General features: G+C 36.0%; 1 protein-coding gene across 2 annotated transcripts in view; it reads right to left on the bottom strand.

Annotated features, from left to right (window-relative positions):
- CDH7 (cadherin 7) overlaps positions 1 to 12,993 on the bottom strand; it is a 121,907-nt gene that overhangs the window by 13,498 nt on the left and 95,416 nt on the right. Inside the window, exons 7-10 of one of the 2 annotated variants that reach the window (XM_065889895.1) lie at positions 9,174 to 9,310; positions 7,796 to 7,917; positions 7,031 to 7,148; positions 2,681 to 2,932 (exon numbers count right to left, since the gene is read on the bottom strand). In XM_065889895.1, the coding sequence (XP_065745967.1) occupies positions 2,681 to 2,932; positions 7,031 to 7,148; positions 7,796 to 7,917; positions 9,174 to 9,310 (629 nt within the window). Of the gene's footprint in view, positions 1 to 2,275; positions 2,933 to 7,030; positions 7,149 to 7,795; positions 7,918 to 9,173; positions 9,311 to 12,993 lie in introns of those variants that run through there. The other variant, XM_065889896.1, reaches the window with a different exon arrangement.

A 12,993-nucleotide genomic window follows, 5' to 3' on the forward strand; every position in this document is an offset into this window, starting at 1 on the left:
AAACAATTCCAAAACAATTAACACATGGCAATAAGTACATATCAAGAATTACCTTAAATGTAAATGGATTAAATATTCCAACCAAAAGACAGACTGGTAGAATGGATAGAAAAATAAGATCTGTATATATGCTGTCTACAAGAGACCCACTTCACATCTAGGAACACATACATACTGAAAATGAGGGTATGGAAAAAGGCATTTCATGCAAATGGAAATCAAAAGAAAGCTAGTATAGCAATACTCAGACAAAATAGACTTTAAAGACTGTTACAAGAGACAAGGAAGGACACTACATAACGATCAAGGGATCAATCCTAGATGAAGATATAACAACTGTAAATATATATGCACCCAACATAGGAGCACCTCAATATACAAGGCAAATTCTGACAGCCATAAAAGGGGAAACCGACAGGAACACAATAATGGTGGGGGACTTTAATACCCCACTTACACCAATGGACAGATCGTTCAGACAGAAAATCAGTAAGGAAACACAGGCCTTAAATGACACATTAGACCAGATGGACCTAATTGATATTTATAGGACATTCCATCGAAAAGCAGCAGAATACACTTTCTTCTCAAGATGGACCACATCTTGGGCCACAAATCAAGCCTCAGTAAATTGAAAAAAACTGAAATCATATCAAGCATCTTTTCAAACAACAATACTATGAGATTATAAAGTTACAGGGAAAAAAACCCTAAAACACACAAACATGTGGAGGCTAAATAATATGTCACTAAACAACCAATGGATCATTGAAGAAATCAGGAAATAAAAAAAATACCTAGAGAGAAATGACAACGAAAACATGACGATCTAAAACTTATGGGACACAGCAAAAGCAGTACTAAGAGGGAAGTTTATAGCAATAAAATCTTACCCTCAGGAAACAAGAAAAATCTCAAACCTAACCTTACACCTAAAGCAACTAGAGAAAGAACAATCAAAATCTAAAGTTAGTAGAAGGAAACAAATCATAAAGATCAGAGCAGCACAGGGAACTCTATATTCTGTAATAACCTTTATGGGAAAAGAATCAAAAAATGAAAAAAAAAAAAATATATATATATAATAAAACAGATTCACCTTGCTATACACCTGAAACTAACACAACTATATACCAATAAAATTAAAAAACAAACAGAAAAACACCACAAAGGAAAATCTTTATCTTCTCATCTAGGTTATCCAGCTACTATAAAATACACAACTTACCTCTTAATATTTTTTGAAACCTGATAGAGAAATAATAAGCACTTTGCAATGGTTCCATATTTTTCAACTTAGTCCCTTATACTCTAATTAGACTTTAATTGGGAATTATTTGCCATTTCTAATGAATTTCTAAAAGTTTTGGCAATCTATGTGAAGCTATATGAGAAAAAGTTTATTTCCTTCTAGATATATTTGGTTAGCTGAAGTTATAGAAGATAATAACTTCCATTTTTATGAGATCATTTACACAGTGTATTAGTGAGTATGTTTTAGCTTGGTTAATACGTTGAGAACTTGCTTCATTGATAATGCTTAAAATTTACTCAATGTTCACTAGATGGTTGGCACATGAATTATCTCATTTAATTTTCACAACAACCTTATGAGTCTAGTTCTATTCTTTTCCCCTTTGAGATTAAGAAGCTAGCCTTAGAAGAAGTAATGTTTTCCTGGTGAAGAGCTAGTACATATTGGAGGCAGTCATAAAAGCTAGGTTTTATCGAACTCCATAAATCTTGTTTTTAAACATTATACAATTATGGCTCCCATTGCTAAATTTTGCATTTACAAAAATATAAGTGAATTTACAAATTATATTAAACCCCAAGAAAACACAGAGTACAGGCTCAGATGCAAAATTAAATGCTTACTGTCCTTGCTGTAGGAAGGTACACTTTGCCCTCACAGAATGTAAAGGAATAAACCCATTACCCAATGCCCATGTTGGATACCTCCCAATTTTTAAAAGGATGCTGCATAATCTCTTATAAAACTGCAATTCTAATGAGTTATAAATCTAACCTAACCACATAACAAAGTAATCACGGAAAAGTACGATTAAATGTAAATTCTTCTTGGGAAATTTTGCACTGCTGAAGTTTCAAACCTTTTAAGATTCGCAAATAATTATAAAACCCACCTTAAATCTTAAGAGAGGTAGGATGTAAAGCCATCATTTCTTTTTTTTTAAGCCCCCATATTCACTGGTCTTTTTTCATTATGTATTTCAAACACACAGGCAAGAATAGAGACTAATATAAAGAGTGTTCATGTCTTAAGGAATTAAATATCATAGATTCCACCCAGGGCCATTATTTCTAAAATAAGCATATTATCAAAGCAACATAGAAAAAATTCTCTTTACTCTAATACAGTTCCCGGAATTCTAAAGCAAACAGCTGGGAGATATAGTAAATGTTTTAAAGATCTTGAAAAAATTCAATTTTAAACATAAGCCATTTATCTTCACTTTTTAAAAAACATGAAATTGATAATTTTTCTGAGTTATCACTGGAAAGTGTGGCCAGTGATCATAGATTGCTCTGTGACCCAAATACCATGGATTAGAATATCTGCATGTGTTCTCAAAAGGTATGAAGAGGAAAAGAAAAAAGTTCTGACCTATGGTGGTGTGACTGCTCTTACAGAGCAAGCATTGCAAACAGTACCTACCCAGTAATGTCAGGACACAGGCCAGTATTGCGATCAGGGCTCCCGTGCTGAGGCCAGCAGGGAGGACGTAGGCCTCGGCGTTGCAGGTCTGGGCTACCCCATCTGCATCACAGTCACAGACACGGATGGTGAGGGTGTTGGTGCTGCTAAGTGAAGGTGATCCACTGTCCACGATGAAGACTGGCAGATAATAAACAGATTGCTCCTGTCTCCGGAAGCCATTTCTCCTGGTGAGAATTGAGGCTGTGTTGTCTAGAATAAAGAAAGCAAATGCATGGAACACAAGATTTCTGATGGACTCTGTCCCACCAAACTTTTAAGGACCTAAATGTAAGGCCAGAAACTATCAAACTCTTAGAGGAAAACATAGGCAGAACCCTCTATGACATAAATCACAGCAAGATCCTTCCTGACCCACCTCCTAGAGAAATGGAAATAAAAACAAAAATAAACAAATGGGACCTAATGAAGCTTCAAAGCTTTTGCACAGCAAAGGAAACCATAAACAAGATGAAAAGACAACTCTCAGAATGGGAGAAAATATTTGCAAATGAAGCAACGGACAAAGGATTAATCTCCAAAATTTACGAGCAGCTGATGCAGCTCAGTATCAAAAAACAACCCAATCCAAAAATGGGCCAAAGACCTAAATAGACATTTCTCCAAAGAAGATATACAGATTGCCAACAAACACATGACAGAATGCTCAACATTAATCATTAGAGAAATGCAAATCAAAACTACAATGAGGTATTACACTGGTCAGAATGGCCATCATAAAAAAATCTACAAACGAACAATGCTGGAGAGGGTGTGGAGAAAAGGGAACCCTCTTGCACTGTTGGTGGGAATGTAAATTGATACAGCCACTGTGGAGAACAGCATGGAGGTTCCTTAAAAAATAAAACTAGAACTACCATACGACCCTGCAGTCCCACTACTGGGCATATACCCTGAGGAAACCAGAATTTAAAAAGAGTCATGTACCAAAATGTTCATTGCAGCACTATTTACAATAGCCAGGACATAGAAGAAACCTAAGTGTCCACTGACAGATGAATGGATAAAGAAGATGTGGCACATATATACAATGGAATATTACTCAGCCATAAAAAGAAACGAAATTGAGTTATTTGTAGTGAGGTGGATGGACCTAGAGACTGGCATGCAGAGTGAAGTAAGTCAGAAAGAGAAAAACAAATACTGTATACTAACACATATATATGGAATCTAAAAACAAAATGGTTGTGAAGAACCTAGCCAGGACAGGAAATAAAGACACAGACGTAGAGGTGGACTTGAGGACACAGGGAGGGAGAAGGGTAAGCTGGGACGAAGTGAGAGTGGCATGTACATATATACATGACCAAACGTAAAATAGATAGCTAGTGGGAAGCAGCCGCATAGCACAGGGAGATCAGCTTGGTGCTGTGTGACCACCTAGAGGGGTGGGATAGGGAGGGTGGGATAGGGAGATGCAAGAGGGAGGAGATATGGGGATATATGTATATGTATAGCTGATGCAGTTTGTTATACAGCAGAAACTAACACACCATTGTAAAGCAATTATACTCCAATGAAGATGTTAAAAAAATAACTAAATAAATTAAAAAAAACTTTATCTGACTTAAGTCACTCTCCTTAGCTTCTTTTGACAGGGAGCTGTATTTCCAAATATCGGTTCGTGTGAATACATTTTAATACGTTTATGTCATGCTATATGGTTATATCCAAAGAAACAGTTATAAAGTAAAACTGAACGGGAAAATGTTTATACATCATTTATTACATTACCTGCAACTTTGTAAAAATCACATATACCTTTTTACTAATCTTAACATTTCAAACCATATGCTTATAAAGAAGATAATAAAAATTAACAGGTTAAGTATCATCATCAGATAGCATAGGTGAAATTTCCAATCCATCTTTTCTTGGACAAGTTCCAAGCCCAATATAGAAGTAAGTAAAATAAGCCACTCTAGTTTTAATTAAAATGAATATGCATAGATATTCAAAAGAGGAATTATTGTGTAATTTTTAAAAATCCATACTGGTACATAGGGTTACCAAAACACCATGTATATAAACATTTTGTCAGTGATAAAATAGGTCATTAGTGTTTAATTTATAATACATTCAATATTCTGTTTCATCTAACCTATTATGGTAATTATGAAACTTAACGGTGATCAGTAAGTCTGTATGACACAACTGTGATTTCTATATCAGAAATAGATTTTTAATCTGCTAACAATTGTTCAGTTAACTTAATTAATTAATAATGGAATTTATGTGATTTTAAAATTTAGAGCAATTAATGAAAATATAATGGAAAAGAAGGAACACCAGGACCATAGTTTTACCCAGTGTGCTTTATCCAGTGACATGAAAGAATGAACAATAATGAAAGAGCAAGCTGAAATCTGTTCTGTCTCGAACAGCACAGAACAGCAAGCGCACATGAGACTGGAATTATAAAATGTAGTAGGAAGAAAAGTGTTTGGTTTTCAGATTCCAGCTGGTAGGTTTTTATGTAAACAAATCTTTTATTTTAAAATGTATGAATTCAAGAGTGTTCGTTAAAAAACTACACATGCAGTTGTTGAAGCATATTGTCTTGAGTATGTTTCTGTACCCTTGACACACCCCTAGTCTTTGCCTTACAACCATTCAGATGTTATACATATTTATGATTTGATACACAAAGTTTTTTCAGAGTTCTTGATTTGTAACCTAACATGCCTGACATCAAATCTCACACACACACACACACACGACACGTTGAGGAGCACATGCTAAAATGCCCAATATCTGATGTATATGATTTTTAAATTTACAGCAATGTTCCCATGTTGAGGAACATAATGTTCACAAAAGAGATCATAAAATTCATCATGTTCTGTATGTGCTTCCTAAAATGGAAGTCAATGGATGAACTGACGTTCTTTCTTCCTATTTCTTATGTTTTCCTCCAAGATTCCCACAGATGAGGGAGCTCTAGGCTTGCCCTTGGGGAAATCTTTCAACTGTGTGGCTGTGTCAATGTCCTGGAAATCCAGCCATTTTAGTGCCTGTGCCCTCCTACAATCATGGTGGTACTGGATGGTAACAAATGGGGGAAACGTTCAGGCCCTTCTTGGGAAAATCATAAACTCCCCTCTCTGCATTTGTGCTGGATGAATGCAAATACTGAGGATTGTCCTTTCCAACTATGGTTAAGTCAGAGAGTTTGGGATTACCCACACAGAGAATGTGCTTCCTTTTATGTTACTACAGGAAAAAGACAGTATCCTCATTTAGCAGAGAGTGGGATCAAAAACATGTATTATTTTCAGATTGAATTTCTGAGGCCAAAGTTGAATTTCCTGCAGTAAAATAAGTGGTGACTTCAGGCAAAAGCACTTATAACGTCCATCTCCTGAAAGCAAGTATTTTTAGATAAGCCAGACTTAACTAACAAATTTATTTCTACATTGTGTTTATCTGAAAGCTGAGTAACACATTCAAACTTGAAGAATTACATTTCCTATATTGTTGGGGTATACTCCTTTCTCTATACAGAGAGAGAGAGAGAGAGAGAGAGAGAGAGAGAGAGAGAGAAAGAAATGTATTCAAAATTAGACAATAGATAGCAAGTTCTCATGCTTCCTTTGAAAGTTTTTACAATTATCTATATACTGTCTCTATGTCTAGAAGTATATATATATGCTTATATAATTGAGCAAAACCAGAATCTACCTATAGATATTTGTAATAATGTTTCTATAATGACATTTATAAAACTGATTAAGAGTGTTTATCTTTGAAGCAGAGAAACGGGATTTGGGATGATAGGGAATTCTTCTTTTGTAATTTTATATTTCTTGGCATAAAGAGTATATTTGTTATTTGCATGGATTACTTTTCTTTTTATGTTAAAAATAAAACGATAACTGATGTTGGCATTGAAATATTAAGTCATATTTTCCTAACCTCTCAGGTTATGCCTAGGTAGTATAATCCTTGTTAAGGCATTTAGCTGGTCCTCAACCATCCATAGATACTCTGGATGAAGAGCTTGGTATACAAGTAAGGAAGCAAATGTCTAGAAGAAAAGACAGAGAGAGATGGATCTGGCTTCCCACCTTCTTTGGATTTAGGCCTAAAATGATGTAAGTAGCAGTTTCTTCTTCATGACAGCAAATCCATAGATAAAAATTACTTAAGGGGCTCACTGCCCTTTAAATTAATGTCCTCGCTGGTATGAAGAAAAAAAAATTACATAATCAGCATTCCTGAGTGAGAAAAAGTACTTGCTTAGAAAGCTTCTACCTGTTGCCTCCTCTGACGAAAAAAATGATACCTTACCTTTGTTATCTTTCAGTGAGAAGTTGTGGTTATTCGTTGCATCCGCTGTTAAGCTGAAATAAAACTGGTGTCCATTGGATGGCTCATCTTTATCGACAGCACTGATTTTCTGGATAACCTAGGAATAGAGAATGTAACACTTGAAAGCATGTTGGTGTGCTCGGCTGTTTTGTGAGCCAGGACAGATGATAAATACCATCTTCCTGACTGAGCTGTGTGAGGAGAGGGGGCAGGTGGTGGTGTCAGGTGTACTAATATGAACCCAACCTAAAAAGGGCTCTGAAAATCAAATCATGTCCTTTTCAAAATTCATATTTGAATTTACTTTTGTGAACCTCAGAAATAAGCTGTACCAACTGATTACACCATGTCAGTAAACATCACAGGACACTGAGAGTATGGGTGAGTAGACCGAACACTTAATTCTTACAACTTCAAGGTACTTAAGCCCCGCTGTGTAATGTGGGAAGCGGCCCAATCGAGCTTAACATGCTGTATTTCTCCTTAAAAAAGCCTAAGCCCTTAACCGTTTAGCACAGCTTTTACAACGTTTACCTTTTCTTCCAGAGGAATTTTCATCATCCCAATTAAACAGAATTTGAAAGTTCCTTTAATATTAGTTTATGCTACACATCAAAGCGTGAGTTTTGCTGAAACATGCTGATTATATTTTATCTTAAAGCTGGTAGGATTTCAAAGGCAACCGCCGCTGGGCATCTTTAAAGGAATCACGAAGGAGGAGCGTGGCATTCTGGAGACTCTCACCTGGCCTGGCTGGGCATTTTCACAAACGGTGGTTTCATAGTCCATGGCAAATTCAGGGGCGTTGTCATTGATGTCAAGTATAGTGATGGCCACGTAGCCTCTTCCTACCTGAGATGGATTCTCTAATAAACGGGAAAACGTTTTATCATTTACAGGCACACCTCGTTCTATTGCACTTCACTTGAATGCGCTTTGCAGATACTGTGTTTTACAAATTGAAGGTTTGTGGCAACCCTTCATCGAGCAAGTCAACTGGTCCCATTTTTCCAATAACACTTGCTCACCTTGTGTCTCTGTCACATTTTGGTAATTCTCATAATATTTCAAGCCTTATTATATTATGTATTATGGTGATCTGTGATCGTGATCTTTGATGTTCCTGGTGTTCCTACTATAACTTGCTGAAGGATGGCACGACAGTTAGCATTTTTTGGCAATAAAGTCTTTTTAAAATAAAGTCTAAACATTGTTTTTTTTAGACACAATGCTATTTATTATATACTTAACCGATTACAGTATAGTATAAACACAACTTTCATAGGCACTGAGAAACCAAAACATCTGTGTGACTCCTTCATTGTGATATTCACTTTACTGTGGTGCCTGGAACCGAACCCACAATATCTCCACGGTCTGCTTGTGCTCAGAGTAAAGCTATTACTCCAACCTCATCTTACTTAGGAAACTCATAGTTAAAACGATTAGAATCAACCAAAAATGTTTGCCTCTCTAAAGCACAATCTAATAAGGAAATGACTAAGACTTGAATAAAATCTAGAACCACAACACTGTAGACTTTAAAGGGAGCAATGGAAACTCTGATACAAATGTCATACACACACACACAGTGACAAATAAGCCAGGAATTTCAATATTCTTTGATGCTAGAGCCGATTTTTGTATGAATATGTGTATATATTATGTACCTATTACGTATGTATATAACATGCACACAGTATAATTATGCATTGTTCTCTCAATGTTTTTCTTATCAAGGACCACAATTAGTTCCATATGAAAATGTAGAAATCTGAGTGTCTTGGTTAGAGATCAATTTACTATTTTTTTGTAAACTATGGGACCAACCCCATGTCAGCATAAATGCAGCACAAAGTATGACCACAACACAAGCAGAAGCCCTCTGAGGGTAACTCGGGCCCATTATTTTATGGTAACCTCTTTTCATTAACTTTGTAAGTATTAGCGAATAAAGTTAGAGAATATAGATATCTCGCAGCTTGAAATTAGAAATTTCAAATTTTTGCTGAATTCAAACAAACACCTAGTAAAATTCAAGTCGAAACTGTAAACTCATGTCAACCCATTCTCCACTCTCAACGTCCTCCATCCTAATTTAATGTTAAACCTTACAACTTACGGCTCTCCATTGCAAGGACTGTGATATTATGAACAGCATTTGTCTCTCGATCCAGAGATTTGGCAGTTGTAATAACTCCACTGTTGGCATCAATATTGAAGTATCTCTCCAAGTCTGTGTTTCTGTCAATTGAATACCTAATTGAATATTAAAAAAAAAAAAACACTTCAATATTTGTTTGATTATAATTTGCTGAATTTATTTCATTAATTGCACAGCCAATCACCAAATTCTGCTGGCTCCACAATCTGTCATACTAACATAAAATATGTCTAGTTTAAAACTCCACCAGTGTTCCAGTTGATTCATAACCTGCTTGTCAGTAATCTCTGCTTTTCTGTCCAACAGTACAAAATAAAGACAATAGTATAATTATCTTCACAGTGGATTTGAATATGCCATTATAAACTCCAAACTGTGTCTCCTAAAAAACATTCTCATCAGATTTAGTAGCCCTGGTCACGATTAGAGGTCCCTCTAAAATGAAACGCATGTAGACATCTAACCCATTCACATATACTTAGAAACATCTTTTGTTTTAATAACACCAGCTTGGTCTTAACCTTTCTGTTTTTATATAGCTCACTCAGGGGCCTTGACCAGGGTTCCACAGACATGCTTCAAAGCAGAACCCCTCAGTGTGGAGAAAAGGGAACCCTCCTACACTGTTGGTGGGAATGTAAATTGGTACAACCATTATGGAGAACAGTATTAAGGCTCCTTAAAAAACTAAATATAGAACTATCGTATGGTCCAACAATTCCACTCCTGGGCATATATCCAGAGAAAACCATAATTCGAAAAGGTACACGCACCCCAATGTGCATAGCAGCACTATTTACAATAGCCAAGACATGGAAGCAGCCTAAACGTCCATCAACACAGGAATGGATAAAGAAGATGTGGTACATATATACAATGAAATATTACTCAGCCATTGAAAAGAATGAAATAATGCCATTTGTAGCAACATGGATGGACCTAGAGATTACCATACTAAGTGAAGTAAGTCAGACAGAAAAAGATGTATATCATATGATATCACTTACATGTGGAATCTAAAAAAGTGATACAAATGAACTTGTTTACAAAACAGAAGCAGACTCACAGACTTTGAAAACAAACGTATGGTTACCAAAGTGGAAATGTAGGGGGAGAGATAAATTAGTAGTTTGGGATTAACATATACGATATAATCAACAAGGACCTACTGTATAGCACAGGGAACCCTACTCAATATTCTGAAAAGAGTCTGAAAAAGAATGGATATATGTATATGTATAACTGAATCACTTTGCTGTACACCTGAAACTAACATAACATTGTAAATCAACTATATATAATCCAATATAAAATAAAATTTTTTGAAAAAGTAGAATGCCTCAAATGACAAATATTTTGGCATGTAAAGGATCTTCTCAAAATATCTCTATCTAAATATTAGCAAATAACTACCACTCTACTCGTATTCTTGTTCAATTATGCTATTTTTTGATTCATATACAAAATTCACCCTTCCCTCATTAATGACTGTCTTCAAATGCCCTTGTCTTTCTAGGTGGGTGAAATAAGGACTCTCATTTAAAAACATAATTACACAAATGAACAAGTGAACAAACATAAACACACCCACTTTCAGAAAGTATTGTTTCCGTAGTTCAACTACGAACCATCTACTACTAGTCTGCTATATAACAAGATGCAAGAAACTTAAAAAAGAAAGAGAAGGCATAGGAAAATGTTACAAAAAACTGACCACAGATCAACAAATACTGTTTTTGTGCAGCAACAGGTATTTGAGAATATTACAAAGTTATTTTTTATGGCTTCTGTTTTCTTGATGGCATAGGAGACATGGTTGTCAGCTGAGACAGAGAGGAGGTGGTGGTTTGAGGAGGAGAGAAAATTCCTTTTTTTTAGAAGAGACAAAAATGCATATACTAGGGAGAATATAATAGAATAGCTGAGCATCGTGGATTGCCCCTTTGAGACTTATGTCCATTGACTTAATGTAAACCCAGTCATTCCGTTTGTCTGTCTTGCTTTGTTCTCATCTAAGTATTCGAAGATGCATAAAAAGGAGAGGGTTGGGTTTAACCAGTCATGGACAATGAGAGGAGAGGAGGGTTAGGAGGATAAGGGTACCAACATGTGAGTGATGATAATGAAGGTCCACAGTCTCTAAGTTTGTAAGAGAGAACTGAGGAAATAAGGGAAGGCAGATTGACATCGAGAAGATTCTGGTAGCACCAATCGGTGGTGGGACTTTACCAGGATGCAGAATTGCTGGAGTGGGAAGTAGGTGACAGAGAATGAGATGCCTGAAGTCGATTTTCAACAGTAGTAGTGTATCTATGAGAGTTAGCAAGCCAAGGCTATGTTCATAAGAATCTATGACAAAACCGAGGCAGAGAAACAGATCATTAAAGCCAAGACGACCAAGAAAGTGAGAAGCCAAAAGTGATGGTGGGGAGAAATAAAATAATCTGCATACTAAAATCCTCAACAAATCAGTGTGATTACTATATATTTGATGGTTGCTAGCAACATGAAAGATTTTGAGTAAAGTATGGTGATGCATTCTACAAAAGAGTTGAGAGTTTGAAAGGGAAAAGAAAATTAAATAGTTTGAAAATGGCAAAGGCAGTACAAAATGTACTCGCCCTCACCTCCGGGATCTGTGCTACATGAGATATGAGAGGAAAAATAAATCTTGAAGTTTCCCCATACCCTCTACTTAGCATCCTTTTATTGTAGCTAAGTGTCTTTATTCAAATCAAAATCAAACCATTCTACTTGAGCTATCCATCCTATCTGCTGACCTCAAGAATGTTTTTCCTGGGATTTGGATCCCTTTCCATCTATATAGCTTTTTTTGAATCAAAAACATGTGTGTTTTCTATTTTAAAAAACAAATTTCTTCCATTTGTGTCAAGTTCATCGTTGGCCTCCATATTGTCAAATCCATGGTTCACTTTTCTGTTCTTTTATTACTTTCTATCTCATTTAAATTTACCACAATTGACCACTGACGACTCCTCAAAACACATTCTCCTTCTGCCTTTATTAATACCACGTATTCCCTGTTGTTCTCCTACCTCACTCTCTGCTCCTTTCAGTCACCTCGGCTAGTTTACCCTCCCCTTTGAGACCTCTGACTACTCGCACTCCCCCAAAACCTTTCCCACGGATTCCCTTCTCTTCTTGGAAAAACACTTTTCCTTGCAACTTACAGAGTCCTCTATAGCTTAACTCACTTCTATATTTTTGATGACACCTACATTTATATAAAATCTCCTTGGCCAAACAAACTTACGTACTGAATTACTTAGTAGAACCACATAAATACACAATGTGCACTGAAATGTAACATGCCCAGACCGATGTTGTCTCCTAGCAACGCCCAAACCTCCTCCTCCCTCACGCGTTTCCACCTGAGCAAATGACACTACCAGTCACTTGCTTACTCAAACTAAAAACCTAGATTTGTTTTCCTTTCTTGTCCCTGCATCCAAGTTGTCAATAGTACTTGACGGTAAATGATATTCCAAGCTACCGCCTACTTTAGCCTAGACTTTGCATCTTTTTACTCCTTATCAACATACTTCAATTCTTATTGTCTACAATCTACTTCCCACACAACAGCCCTGCAAACAAGAAATGAGTTTATTTAATGTTAAAAATAGACTTTAATTTTCAATTACATAGAAGACCTAGATTTTCTCCTCTGAAATGTTGCTTTAGTCAAAACACTATATGCCAATATTTCATAGTATTAACGTATTCTCTCTCTATGTATGCAACGATTATACATATATAA

This window comes from Phocoena phocoena, chromosome 13 (assembly GCF_963924675.1).
Source record: "Phocoena phocoena chromosome 13, mPhoPho1.1, whole genome shotgun sequence".
NCBI lineage: Eukaryota > Metazoa > Chordata > Mammalia > Artiodactyla > Phocoenidae > Phocoena > Phocoena phocoena.